The sequence below is a fragment of the Saccostrea echinata genome, unplaced genomic scaffold (assembly GCF_033153115.1).
Source record: "Saccostrea echinata isolate AGI-Se365-2 ecotype Australia unplaced genomic scaffold, CSIRO_AGI_Sech_v1 ptg000029l, whole genome shotgun sequence".
Taxonomy (NCBI): Eukaryota; Metazoa; Mollusca; class Bivalvia; order Ostreida; family Ostreidae; genus Saccostrea; species Saccostrea echinata.
The window spans coordinates 43,121,098-43,133,905 of record NW_026889778.1 but is presented as its reverse complement, the minus strand read 5'-3'; the positions used below and the strand labels follow the sequence as shown (position 1 = coordinate 43,133,905).

Genomic DNA, 12,808 nt, shown 5'->3' with positions numbered 1-12,808 from the left:
GCCCCACCCTGGGGCCAGAACCCCTGACCCTGGGGCCATGAATTTCATAATTTTGGTAGAGGGCTCAATGCTTATTACAATGATGCCAACAGTTTGACTGCTTGATGTCCAGGAGTAAAGAAGAAGATTTTTAAAGATTGCATTATTTTTGGTGGTTTTAGCCCCACCCCTCAGGCCCCAGGGGGGCAGGGACCATGAAATTCACACAATTTTTGTTCCCCTTCATCCATAAATGCTGTATACCAAATTTGGATGTAATTGGTTCAGTGGTTCCAGAGAAGAAGCTAAAAATGTTCAAAAGTTTACGACCGACGAACGAAGAACGACGTACGACACACGACGTACGATGACGGACGAAAACGGATAGCAATAGGTCACCTGAGTTTACTCAGGTGACCTAAAAATTAATACCACTTGTGTAAAATGATTTTGATTTAAAACAGATATACAACTTCTTTGAATATATTATTCTTATTTGTGAAGAAATGTTTCGTTCATTTCAATACAAAAAAAAATTTTGTGACCAGTTCAACATATCGTGATACATATCGTATCGTGGCTCAAATATCGTGATACGTAGCGATATAGAAAAAGTTGTATCAGCCCAGCCCTACTGTAAATGTCAGGTTTTATAGCTAAGTGGGCTGTTCCACAGACCTCCCCACAACATTTACACTCCGTGATTTTACTGATAAAGCAGACAACTGATTTTGTTATATTTTTCATTCTTAAAAATTAACCAGTATATGTTACAAACAAATTTATAAATAATTAAAGGATATTTTTAACCCAACAAAAGTTCAAATCGTCTGCATTCTATGCAACTGATGCAAAAATATCAAACAAATTGACCCTCTGGTGTTAAATGGAACAGCGCAATCGCAACATGGTGACCTAATTCGTTTCTCTATAGAGGAAACGATCAGCCATATTTTAGATCTGTTAGTAGAATAGAAATAAAGTCCTTGTTGTCATGAATGATGCAGGATAACCTCCGCGGTCTCAAAACATTTCTTGACCTCGGAGGTTACCCTGCAACATTCATAAAACAAGAGGCCCATGGGCCATATCGCTCACCTGAGCACATTGGCTAGGCAAAAGCACAAATCAGTTCAGTATTGAAAAGATTACCGGGGGGGGGGGGGGGGGGGGGGGGGGTTGAATTTTAAACTACCTAATGATGCTTCCATGTCAAGATAACAAATGGCTTTGTTGTACTTGAGAAGATTTTTAAAAAAATTTCCCATATATTCCTTTGTAAAAATTTGATCCCCCATTGTGGCTCCTTCCTATCCCAGGGGTCATCATTTGAACTTAAATCTACACTACCTGAGGATGCTTCCATATCAATATGACTAAACATAGCTTTCCTGTTCTTGAGAAGACATATTTTTTCTATATGTTCTAATGTAAAACTTTCGATCCCCCAATGGGCCCCACCCAACCCTGGGGGTCATCATTTGAACAAAATTGAATTTACACTACATGAGGATGCTTCCATATCAAAATGACTAATCATGGTTTGCAGTTCTTCAGAAGAAGAAATTTCCCATATAAATATGAACAATCTGGGCTTTGCTGTTCCTGAGAAAAAGATTTTTCCTATATATTTCTATGTAAAACTTTGATCCTCCATTGTGGCCCCGCCCTACCCCCGGGGGTCATGGTTTGAACAAACTTGAATCTACACTACCTGAAGATGCTTCCATATAAATATGACTCATCATGGCTTTGCTGTTCTTCAGAAGAAGATTTTTAAAGATTTTTCCTATATATTTCTATGTAAAACTTTGATCCTCCACTGTAGCCCCGCCCTACCCCCGGAGGTCATGGTTTGAACAAACTTGAATCTACACTACCTGAGGATGCTCCCATATAAATATGACTCATCATGACTTTGCTGTTCTTGAGAAGAAGATTTTTAAAGATTTTTCCTATATATTTCTATGTAAAACTTTGATCCTCCATTGTGGCCCAGTCCTATCCCCGGGGGTCATGATTTTAATAAACTTGAATCTACAATACCTGAAGATGCTCCCATATAAATATGACTCATCATGACTTTGCTGTTCTTGAGAAGAAGATTTTGAAAGATTTTTCCTATATATTTCTATGTAAAACTTGATCCTCTATTGTGGCCCCGCCCTACCCCCGGGGGTCATGGTTTGAACAAAATTGAATCTACACTATCTGAGGATGCTTCCATATAAATATGACTCATCATGGCTTTGCGTTTCTTGAGAAGATTTTTAAAGATTTTTCCTATATATTTCTATGTAAAAATTTGATCCCCCATTGTGGCCCCATCCTACCCCCGGGGGTCATGATTTGAACAAACTTGAATCTACAATACCGGAAGATACTTCCATATAAATATGACCAATCATGGCTTTGCTGTTCTTGAGAAGAAGATTTTTTAAGATATTTTCCTATATATTTCTATGTAAAACTTTGATCCCCCATTGTGGCCCCACCCTACCCCCGGGGGTCATGATTTGAACAAACTTGAATCTACACTACCTGAGGATGTTTCCACATAACTTTCATCTTTCCTGGCCCAGTGGTTCTTGAGAAGAAGATTTTTAAATGATGCCATTATTTTTTCACTAATTCCTAATTATCTCCCCTTGCAAGAGGGTGTGGTCCTTCATTTGAACAAACTTGAATCCCCTTTACCCAAGGATACTTTGTGGCAAGTTTGGTTGAATTTGGCCCAGTGGTTCTTGAGAAGAAGATGAAAATGTGAAAAGTTTACAGACGGACAGACGGACAGACAGGACTTTATTTCTTAAATATACTGAGTATTCAATCCCTACAGATCTGTTATGTATTCAATTTCATTGAATCTGTTGCTATTAGGGATGGAATACCTTACTTCTTTTTTTGCTGATTCATCATCCAACTTCTTCAGCTAGCTTCAGAATAATGCCTAACTTTCCCAAAGCATTGCCTTATATACCCTTTGGCTAGTACATTCCAAGGGTTGTCAGGTCATTCCACTATTTGAAGTCGTCAATGCATTTTACTCAAATGCCCTAGACCATTACACCTATATAATTATTTTCATGTAAACCTTGACCCACTGTTGTGGCCCTGTCCTACCCCCAGGAGTCATGATTTGAACAAATTTGAATCTACACTACCTGAGGATACTTCTATATTAATATGACAAATAATGGCTTAGCTGTTCTTGAGAGGAAGATTTTTAAAGATATTTCTTATATATTCCTATGGTTAACTTCGACCCCCTCTTGTGGCCCCGCCCTACCACCTGGGGTCATGATTTGAACAAAGTTGAATCTACACTACCTGAGGATACTTCTATTATAATTTGACTAATCATGGCTTTGCTTTTCTCAAGAAAAATATTTCTTTCAAGATGGTTCCTATATATTCCTAGGTAAAACTTTGACCCCCTCTTGTGGCCCCGCCCTACCCTACCTGGGTTATGATATGAACAAACTTGAATTTTAATTAGAGTAATTAATGAAGCTTTCACATAAGTTTCATCTTCTCTTGCACAGTGGTTCTTGAAAAGAAGATTTATAAAAGATGCCATTAAATTTTCTCAAATTCTTAATTACAGTGGCTGCAACGTTATTGTTAACAAACCAATCGTGTAGAATTGTTTATGTAACGTGCCTGATAGTTCATGAAACTTGAGAGATCGTGCGTGTATCAGGCTCAATCATTTGTGGTTTTAATCGTACATGATTGTGCAGTAAGAAATTTTTGTTTTGTTAGTTTTTAATGGAATGTAATTTGTTAAAAAAGCATTTGGCTTGTCTGTTTTTCTTAACTGAAATAAAAGAAATGAAGTGCGATTAACATAATCAAATGAACTAATTTTTGCAAGTAAATAAGCAATATAATAAGTCGTTCAATATCGTATTCTCTTAAAATAGCAAACCTTTTAATGATAAAATAAATTTAAGATGGTTAGCCATTTTTTTCTCTTGTAATTATTATTTTTACTGCTATTTGTTGTCAAGATATTTTTTTTTATATCACTACATCGAAAAAATAAATAATTCCCAATGCTTACACACATATTTAGTCGACTAATGTACACAACATGATTGTCAGAGTTAATTTTATCAGTGTTTATCCCTGATACTTACTTTATTGTTGTAATTTCTGCAAGTAAATGAATTGTAAAAATAATTGCTGATATTACAGACCCTGAAACGCGCTACTACCCCACAGGCACGCTGCACGAATGGTACACGCTCGCTACACGGTTTGCACGAAACGCTACACGGTTTACACGAAACGCTACACGGTTTGCACGAAACGCTACATGGTTTACACGAAACGCTTTGCACGAAAGGCTGCACGGTTTACACGAAAGCCTGCACGAAACGCTTTGTACATGTTTCTCACACGCTTTGTACAAAATTCTCGCACGCTTTGGTCTCGATCTGGATTTTTTATTCGGAATCTCTCAGACTTTATTTTAATTATCAAGGATTAATCAACGAGTAGTTAAGAATTACAATCATTCAGAATAAGTTAAGATTAAAACTCGCTACACCAGTACTATATTAACAGATAAAATACTCAATGTTCAGTTGTAATTAATTAATAGTTGTCATTGAGTGTGTGACCCGCCCAGGAAATGCTTATCATCGTCAAACTTTTTTCACTAGACTCTAAATTACGCACTAAAAAAAATAATTATATTTGTAATCCATAATCTTTTACAGCATTTAATGTATTTACAATTATAGTTTGATATTAAAAAGTCGTTCCATTACTGTCTTTTTTACTGATAAATAAACTCAGTTTCACAGTTATATTTAAAAAAAAATATTGATAAAATTGCGTATGATTTCTGTAAACGGATTGATTTTTTTTTCCTTTTTTAATTATTGATTGATTTATGCAATTTTTTGATTTAGTAGGAAAATAATTTCATTTGATTAAATTAGGCTCTGTTTATAATTTGCAAATGTAATATGTACACTGCATGAAACAGGGACATTGTGCAGGAAGGGAGGAGGAAGGGGGGGGGGGGTAGATTACCGAGATCTTACTGTTGTGTCTTCAAATCTGTACATGGCTAAATATAACAGGCACTTGTTTCAGTAAGTAAACAATCGGGAAAAAAATTATTATAGAAACAAGTGCCCGTTCTAAGAAATAAAAGAAGATATTCATGTCTCCAGCGGGACCGGAAACATGTAATTCATTAAGATGCACTTTATTCAGAATGGTAAATATATCGTTTCATTACTGAGTTAAACTTTAATTTATCATTAAAATCTTATATGGTAGAGAAGCCGGGGGGATATGAATTGTAATTCTTTCGTTCTCTTTTCCGGTATTGTGTTTATCAAATATCAATATACCCACCACCTTTTATATGTAAATCCCTGATTTCAAACCCCGTCTAGAAAAAAAAATCAATAATTACATTGTATGTAATCAATAGTCGCGGCTCTTAACAATACATTCAATATATATGTATACATATCCTATGTCCTAAAAACTAAAAAAAATTATGCTCTAGAACTGCGTGATGAATAAAAACAATCAATATATAATTATATAGGATTTATTTCTTTATATCATTTTATTCACGAATACACTGGCAAATTAATTCACTGTTTACAGACAATTGGATAAATTTAAGAAATAAAATCAACGGTATGACCGTTTAATTAATCGATCGTTATTGTCGGGTGTCATCTTACAGTGTAGCTATGATTGACAAGAGATAATAGCAGAATAAGTTTTCAGTCCTGGCACGCAGAGTCCATGATCGCTGTTGTAAATGACCTTGAGTCGTAAGAACAGTGTTGATAGTGTAAAGAAGATTCCAATATATTTTTAAGGGTGCCGATGCATGTGAATTATAATTCATTTATATTACTTTTATTAATCAACCGATTTTATGCATAAAAAGACAATAAATGACTCATCGTTTTCAAAATTATTTGTATCACAATCTTGTAATATAAGAAAAATATGTTCGTTTAAAAGAAAACCAATTAACTGTGCTCCCCGGCCTAGAATTCCTATACTTCACATTTATAGCAACGCACTTAATTTTGCATTTTATTTTTTATTACACCAGCGATACATGTATCTATCTATTATTTTGTATTAATCACCGATATGTTCTTGTAATCTCTCTATCCCATGTACAATGGTGAAGATATTCAAATAAATTAGTGAAAAGGACAAGAACCGGATTCCTAGTGAATTTTCTTTAAAAAAAATATTCAGCATTGCTCCCTTTAAAAAAATGTATTGAATCAATGACCTTAAAATTGATGTGCATATAATTAATTACTTTTAACACATTTTCTGTCCATCTTTATTTAAATAAATAAAGAATGAAAATCAAACGAATATGTAATACATTACCGAATAATTTTATTTTGTTGTTTTTGTATTTTTTTTCACTCTTAAAATACCACTGGTATGATATATCCGAATAATATTAGTTACAAACAACACAGAATGACATGTTGATCCAACAATAGTCATATATAAAATAAAAGGACTTCCGAATGAATCCTACACGTATCTCACACGATTCTTGCATGAAAGTCGCACGTTTCTCACACGGTTCTTACATGAAAGTCGCACGTTTCTCACACGCTTCTCGCACGCTCAATACACGGTTTGCACGAAATGCTTTGGAGCTTACATGAAACGCTGCACGGTTTACACAAAACGCTACACGGTTTGCACGAAACGCTGCACAGTTTACACGAAACGCTACACGGTTTGCACGAAATGAAAAACGCCAGAAAGTCACACGCTTTTTGGGGGTAGTAGCACGTTTCAGGGTCTGTAGATATTCAAAAATGGAAAGATGGATATAGTTTTAATTCATTTTTTATACCATATTTTCATCCTATCCCCACCTACCCTTACTGCTGTCATAAAATCGTAATAGAATTGAAACTCAAGGTCCACCTATATCATGTGACAGAACATGCAGCAATTGATCATAAATTACATCTTTACAGATGGACGCCGGACACTCTTTGATCAGAAATTTAACAGCTGAATGAATGCTATATTTACCAGATTCAACAAGTCCACTGAGTCTATTATAACAGAACTGTACAAGCTGGCTTAAATCATGGATTGGGAGGCAGTGATAATGGTTAGGTTTCCCAACGATCTCAGAACAATTAAGCTTTCTAGAAGCTCTCTGCCACTCAGTGTCATTTTTTGGACAAGATGTAACTGGATACACCTCCATTCTGTATCCTGACAATGTCATCTATGAAAAACAGAATAAAGATCTTGGGTTTAATCTTGTTGTGTTGCAAGTTTTATTGCAATATTGGACTAAAAGTGTAGAAGAGGTAGTGTTTTTAAAGAATTTAAAGAAATTTCTATTTATCATAACCATGGCAATAAAATCATACATTAATTTTAATAAAGAAAATTATGTATCTTAGTGTAGTTTACTTGTGTACAAAGTTTTATTGAAATCAGAGTAATACTGTAAGAAAAGAATCAGTTTGAAATAATTTCAAAGAAATTTATATTATTTAAAAACCATGGCAACACCATTTTTTGAAATTAAAAAAAAACTAATATAAAATGTTACATGCTTTTTCTATATATTTTGGTTTAGTATACTTGTTTAGAAATTTTCAATAAAACTGGACCAAAACTGAGGAGGAGTAGCATTTTGAATGATTGTTTACAAATAAACAGATGGATGACAGACACCTTACCATCACATACTAAGATCTTCTGCACTTTAAAGTAGATGTGTCAGTGTGACATGAATGCATTTAGAATATCAAGCGACATATTAAAAATCTGTTTATTATCTACAAGCACAGCGAAATAAAGTCCCCAAAACTTACTATCATAATGACAGAATGACGGAATGATTGAGTGTTGGGATGATGGACAGAGAGGGGTCATATTATCAATATCAAAAGTCGTACCAAAAATCAGCTCATCTAAGCAGAGCGAAAAAAGGTCCGGAAAACTAAGATGAATCAGTGAATGACAATGATGGATTGACAGGGTAACATAATCATGGACAGAAAGGGGAAACACTGTCTATGCCAGCCCATTTCAGTGCAGGGGCACAAAAATCTTAATCACTTAAATTAAGGAACAGTGTAATATTTCTGACTGGTCCAGAGTTTCTCGAGTTGAAGATAAAAAATATTGAAAGTTGACAAATAAAATAAACCAAACAGATGGACCCATGCATAATACTCTATCATCAATAAAGGTCTCTTGATTCTTTGGTTTAGGAAAGCTAAAAACTGACCTTGAATTTCTAATTAATACTTGCATCTATGCCTTATCATTGTTCTGAGATGTAATATTTTTTTTTGTTATATATGTAATAATTAATGTATAATCCTGTATTATATTCTTTAGCATTTCCCCAGTAGTACCCTAAACTCAGTCCCCAGGACTTTGATTTTAATCTTCACAACGACAATTTAAAAATTACTTTAAAAAAAAAATTATGTGGATAAATATTTAGAACAATTTTAACTGGGAATATCACATTTCCACAAATTTTGAATTTTTTTTTTCCATTTCTGTAATAACATGAATAAGTTTTGTTACATTTCTGTTAAATAAAATACTGTTATTATTGTACCTAAGCATTGTTTCCACAATTTTACCTGTTGTGATGCCTGAACGCATGTACACAAACTTGAAAATTATTTTATTTCTATGAAAAAGTTTTGTCAGTTTGAACATGTTGAACATGTTTTAAAATGGTTCAAACATTAATTAATCAAAAATTTGTAACTGTAAAAAAAACAATTCAAAAATATCTTTAACATGATTTTATACTCTTACACATTTGTGAGAAGGAATTCCAATGAAAAAGAGTAGTACTCCCATGTAAACCAGCATGCTTAGGAATATGGCCATGGTAGTAATTGGAAAGTTGAATATAGTTCTTTCTCTATAATCCTCTTTTAAAACTGTTGCTCAAGGGGAATTCTACAGTAGCTGCATATTTACCTAGGAATGAAAAAAAAAATAATACAGAAAAGATATTGGAAAATCCAAAGTAAAATTCAAATCCAATATACAGCAACCAAGTACATGTAAATTAAGGACATCAAAAGGTATTAAAAACATGTTTACCTTGTTCTCATTGAATTAGAAATGAAACTACCGGTATGTACCAGGGTATGTAAGCTCTATATTCTTCAAAATATCCTTCTTGAATTATTTTCATATTACATGCTCATTTTTCAAAGTTTGAGATTTATTAAAAATCTATCTCTCTTTATAAAATAAGAACAGATTACATTTATCAAATACTAAAATTTTTTTCTGGGAATATAAGTAGTTTGAAAAACTTGTTGTGTGTGACATTTTAGGGTAAATAAACATGGCATGAAAGGAGTTGCCTATCCACATGATCCAGTTAATATATACATCCCTGAATAAACTATATAAACAACATGCATTAAAGAATGGATTATTCAGTAAATATTTATGCCAATCAGCATAGCTGCAGATCTGTTGCTTGCTTGTCTGAAAATGTTGGGATGGACAACCTTCCATTTTTTTTTTTAGACCAGCAGTCTTCAGATCTGCAGCTACAATCAACACTGATTGAATCTACGTTTTAACACCATCTCTCTCAACCACGACATGTCTTGAATTTGGCAGATATAAGTGTCACAGGATTATTTACTATATGTTACTATGTATGATAATTGGTGCATGCGTCATCTCATTTATTCATTCATTCATGGTTTGAAAGTTCATGACCTCTGATGTCATACGGTGAGTATGGTATGTGTATGGGTGTGTTTGACAGGTTTTTCCAGTCATTGCGCATGGCTGGCGCGAATTTTATTAACCTTTGCATGCAGTAATATTATTTTAAATCACTTTATGAAAACCCTCTGATATAGACGGACGTTACGAGGACTGTTATTATCCGTAACTTAGCCTTATAATTAGGAGCGTAAATTCTGTCTACGTGGTAAGATATTTTAATTAAACTATTATATATTTTCAGTAAATTAATTTATGAATTAAATATTTGATATAAATTTCATTTAAATATTTAATGTGTGAATGGACGGTATGTAAGTTTTCATATTTATTGTAGATCACCATGTCATTGATGATATAACCTAAATACTGCATCAAATTACCATCATGTCGATGGAAAATAAATAAATTACATTGAACAGTTGTCCGGAGTTTTCTCTTATCCAAGAACTGTTAATTAAAAAAGTTTACACCCTTGACATAAGTTATACCTAGAACAAAAAGAATACGAAGAATATGTAAAAATTGTATACTTATAATGAAATTGAAGAAGAAAAACTTTTAATGATCAACCATCTCTTCTCGGACATCAGGCATGGGAAAGAGGGAACCTAAAACAAAAGTACAGTCATTCTACAAAAACATGACCAATTAAGAATTTTTTATGTCGCTTGCAAATGCACCGTTGTAATATCTTAATTAAAAATTTAAAGGTCGATTTCAACTCTAAGACTTAAAATACACACATGCTTTTGTAAATATTCATCGATATATATGCAGTTAAAGTTTTGATATGAACATAATGTAATGTTGAAAAACGTATTCCACTGCAAATCTTAATGTTGCTTCATTTATCATGTTTATATACAAATTTCAAGATGAAATTTTCTGCCATAAAATCGTTCCGAATAGAGTGCAATGAATGTTAAAAAATGTCTTTTATCCTATATAAAAAGAAATCAAACCACTTCTTGCAAAGAAATGCATATACATGTATCTCCTTACATGCCAATTTATAAGCATGTCGCTTAAAATCGATTAACTTCCGTAACGATTTTGTTTTAAATTTCACGCACAGAATGCAGATTTTAAAAAGAACTGAAACTTATCTAACAGTGACCACGGAACCTTATATCATCCATTCTAGTTGCGAGTCAGACATTTTCGACATAACAAAATGAATTAGACAAAAACAGTTGTCTCTCTTAAAAATTTAACTTCCGTAACGGTAATTCAGGAAAGTTTTTGCATTTAATGTATAAAATTTTTGATTATTTTGGGAACAAAATGCTTCATACTTTTGTTTAATATCCTAAAACAAACTTTGATTTTAACTATTGAAGATATAATTTTAACTTTTATTGCTGGAAATTAACTTCCATAACGATATTTTTCCCAAAAATTTAATTTAAATTCAGATTCATGCGAGACTTCATGAATCATACTTTAGCGTTCTTTACTAAACATCAGAAACGAAAAATTGGTCAAATTCAGCTTTATTTTAAAAAATAATAAGGCTTAATCATGCATTAACTTCCGTAACATTACCTTAAAATCAATGGTATCTTGAAATTCTTGTAAAAAGTTAATGATACCAGATTTGTGGACATTTCTTTGTTTTCAAGTTCACTGATAGGTCCTTTAGAGAATTATGATGTTCATTTTGCTATTTGAAGCAACTATTTTTTTTCATGTTTTTTACTCTGAATTGGTCCATTTAACATAGAATGACCGAGTAGGATTTAATATGCAAAAGACATATAGAGAAAAGCAGAAATCAGTTCAGTATTGAAAGGTTTAAATATCTAACAGTGTCTAAGTGGTCCAATCCCCCTTGGGGTGCTGATTTGAACAAACTTGAATCTACAATACGGTTACCCAAGGGTGTATCTGTCTAAATATGACTTACCCCAACAGTTTTACAGCCAATTCTATTGGAAATACACAGGACCATTACATAATAATAACCCCCGTCAAAGTCTTTGTATCAACAGCTGATCAAAGATAGACTCGCCCTATCAAGTAGATCTGATTTTTCATAGAATTGACGTTCCTTTGATACCAAACGACCATTTATAAACTTCTTAATAAAATTAGATTGCCACAGAAATTTGATATTATCCACGTTTTTAAGATAATAAGAATGACATAGGCCTATCTCAAATGAAACAAGGCTTGCAACTGCATTCGCCCCTTTCCGTGCCCCCGACACGATTTTTCCCTTTTAAAAGTTATATGCAATGCTTACCAGCTGAATTGAGAACCCTCTTCTCTCCAGATAATTCTTATATAATGATAAAAATCCTCCGGTAGCAACTTTTCATCCATTTTATATACTTTCAAATTTCCATCGTTCTGATTACGGAAATCCCCGAATACTAACATCCAAAACCCAAACGGGCGACAAGAAAAGTTTTTTACAGTTCTTGAAAGACGCAAAAGAACGCGAATCTTAAAAAAAAAGTTTTTAGAAAACACCCTTTTCTCTAAAGTATTGGTTTAGCACGATGTAAGTTCTTTTGTAAAACGGACCCTAGGTCAATAAACGCAAAGAGGTTAAAAAGCAAATTTTAAACAAAAATCGTTTGTACAAGTTTAAATCACAGGTAATTTTAATAAGAATGGAAATTAAAATTTCGCGCTAGAGAACATTGAGGAAATCATATATGCATTAATATATGCATTAATGATATATCATTTTAGAGGGGGGGGGGCACTGCATTTCAACTGTCATTCTACACTAACTTGTACATACATTGCTTTATAATATATATTGTCTTTTATTAATTTTCAATCTAAAGTTGAAAATGATTACATGACAAATTTAGATTGAAAATTAATAACAGACAATATGTACCGTGAACAAGAAATTTCGTTTTTGAAAGTGGTCAGCCAAAAAATAATTAACAAGCAAACAAAATAAAACATTTTGAAAACAAAACTGCGTGAAAAACTTGACACGCCAAAATTATAAAAATGGAAAAACTGTCTCAACGTCAAAAAAAAAAAATATGTATTTCGTGAGAATGGCGTGGGTGCATTCTCTCTCCTTGCCGGACAG

At 33.1% G+C, this 12,808-nt stretch overlaps 1 protein-coding gene across 1 annotated transcript in view; it reads right to left on the bottom strand.

Annotated features, from left to right (window-relative positions):
* Positions 1–12,082, bottom strand: part of LOC133195977 (uncharacterized) — a 68,438-nt gene extending 56,356 nt beyond the window's left edge. Inside the window, exons 1-4 of the mRNA XM_061331967.1 lie at positions 11,996–12,082; positions 10,281–10,358; positions 8,809–8,976; positions 7,042–7,243 (exon numbers count right to left, since the gene is read on the bottom strand). Of these exons, the coding sequence (XP_061187951.1) occupies positions 7,042–7,243; positions 8,809–8,883 (277 nt within the window). The 5' untranslated portion in view covers positions 8,884–8,976; positions 10,281–10,358; positions 11,996–12,082. The remainder of the gene's footprint in view (positions 1–7,041; positions 7,244–8,808; positions 8,977–10,280; positions 10,359–11,995) is intronic.
* Positions 12,083–12,808: the final 726 nt, after the last annotated feature.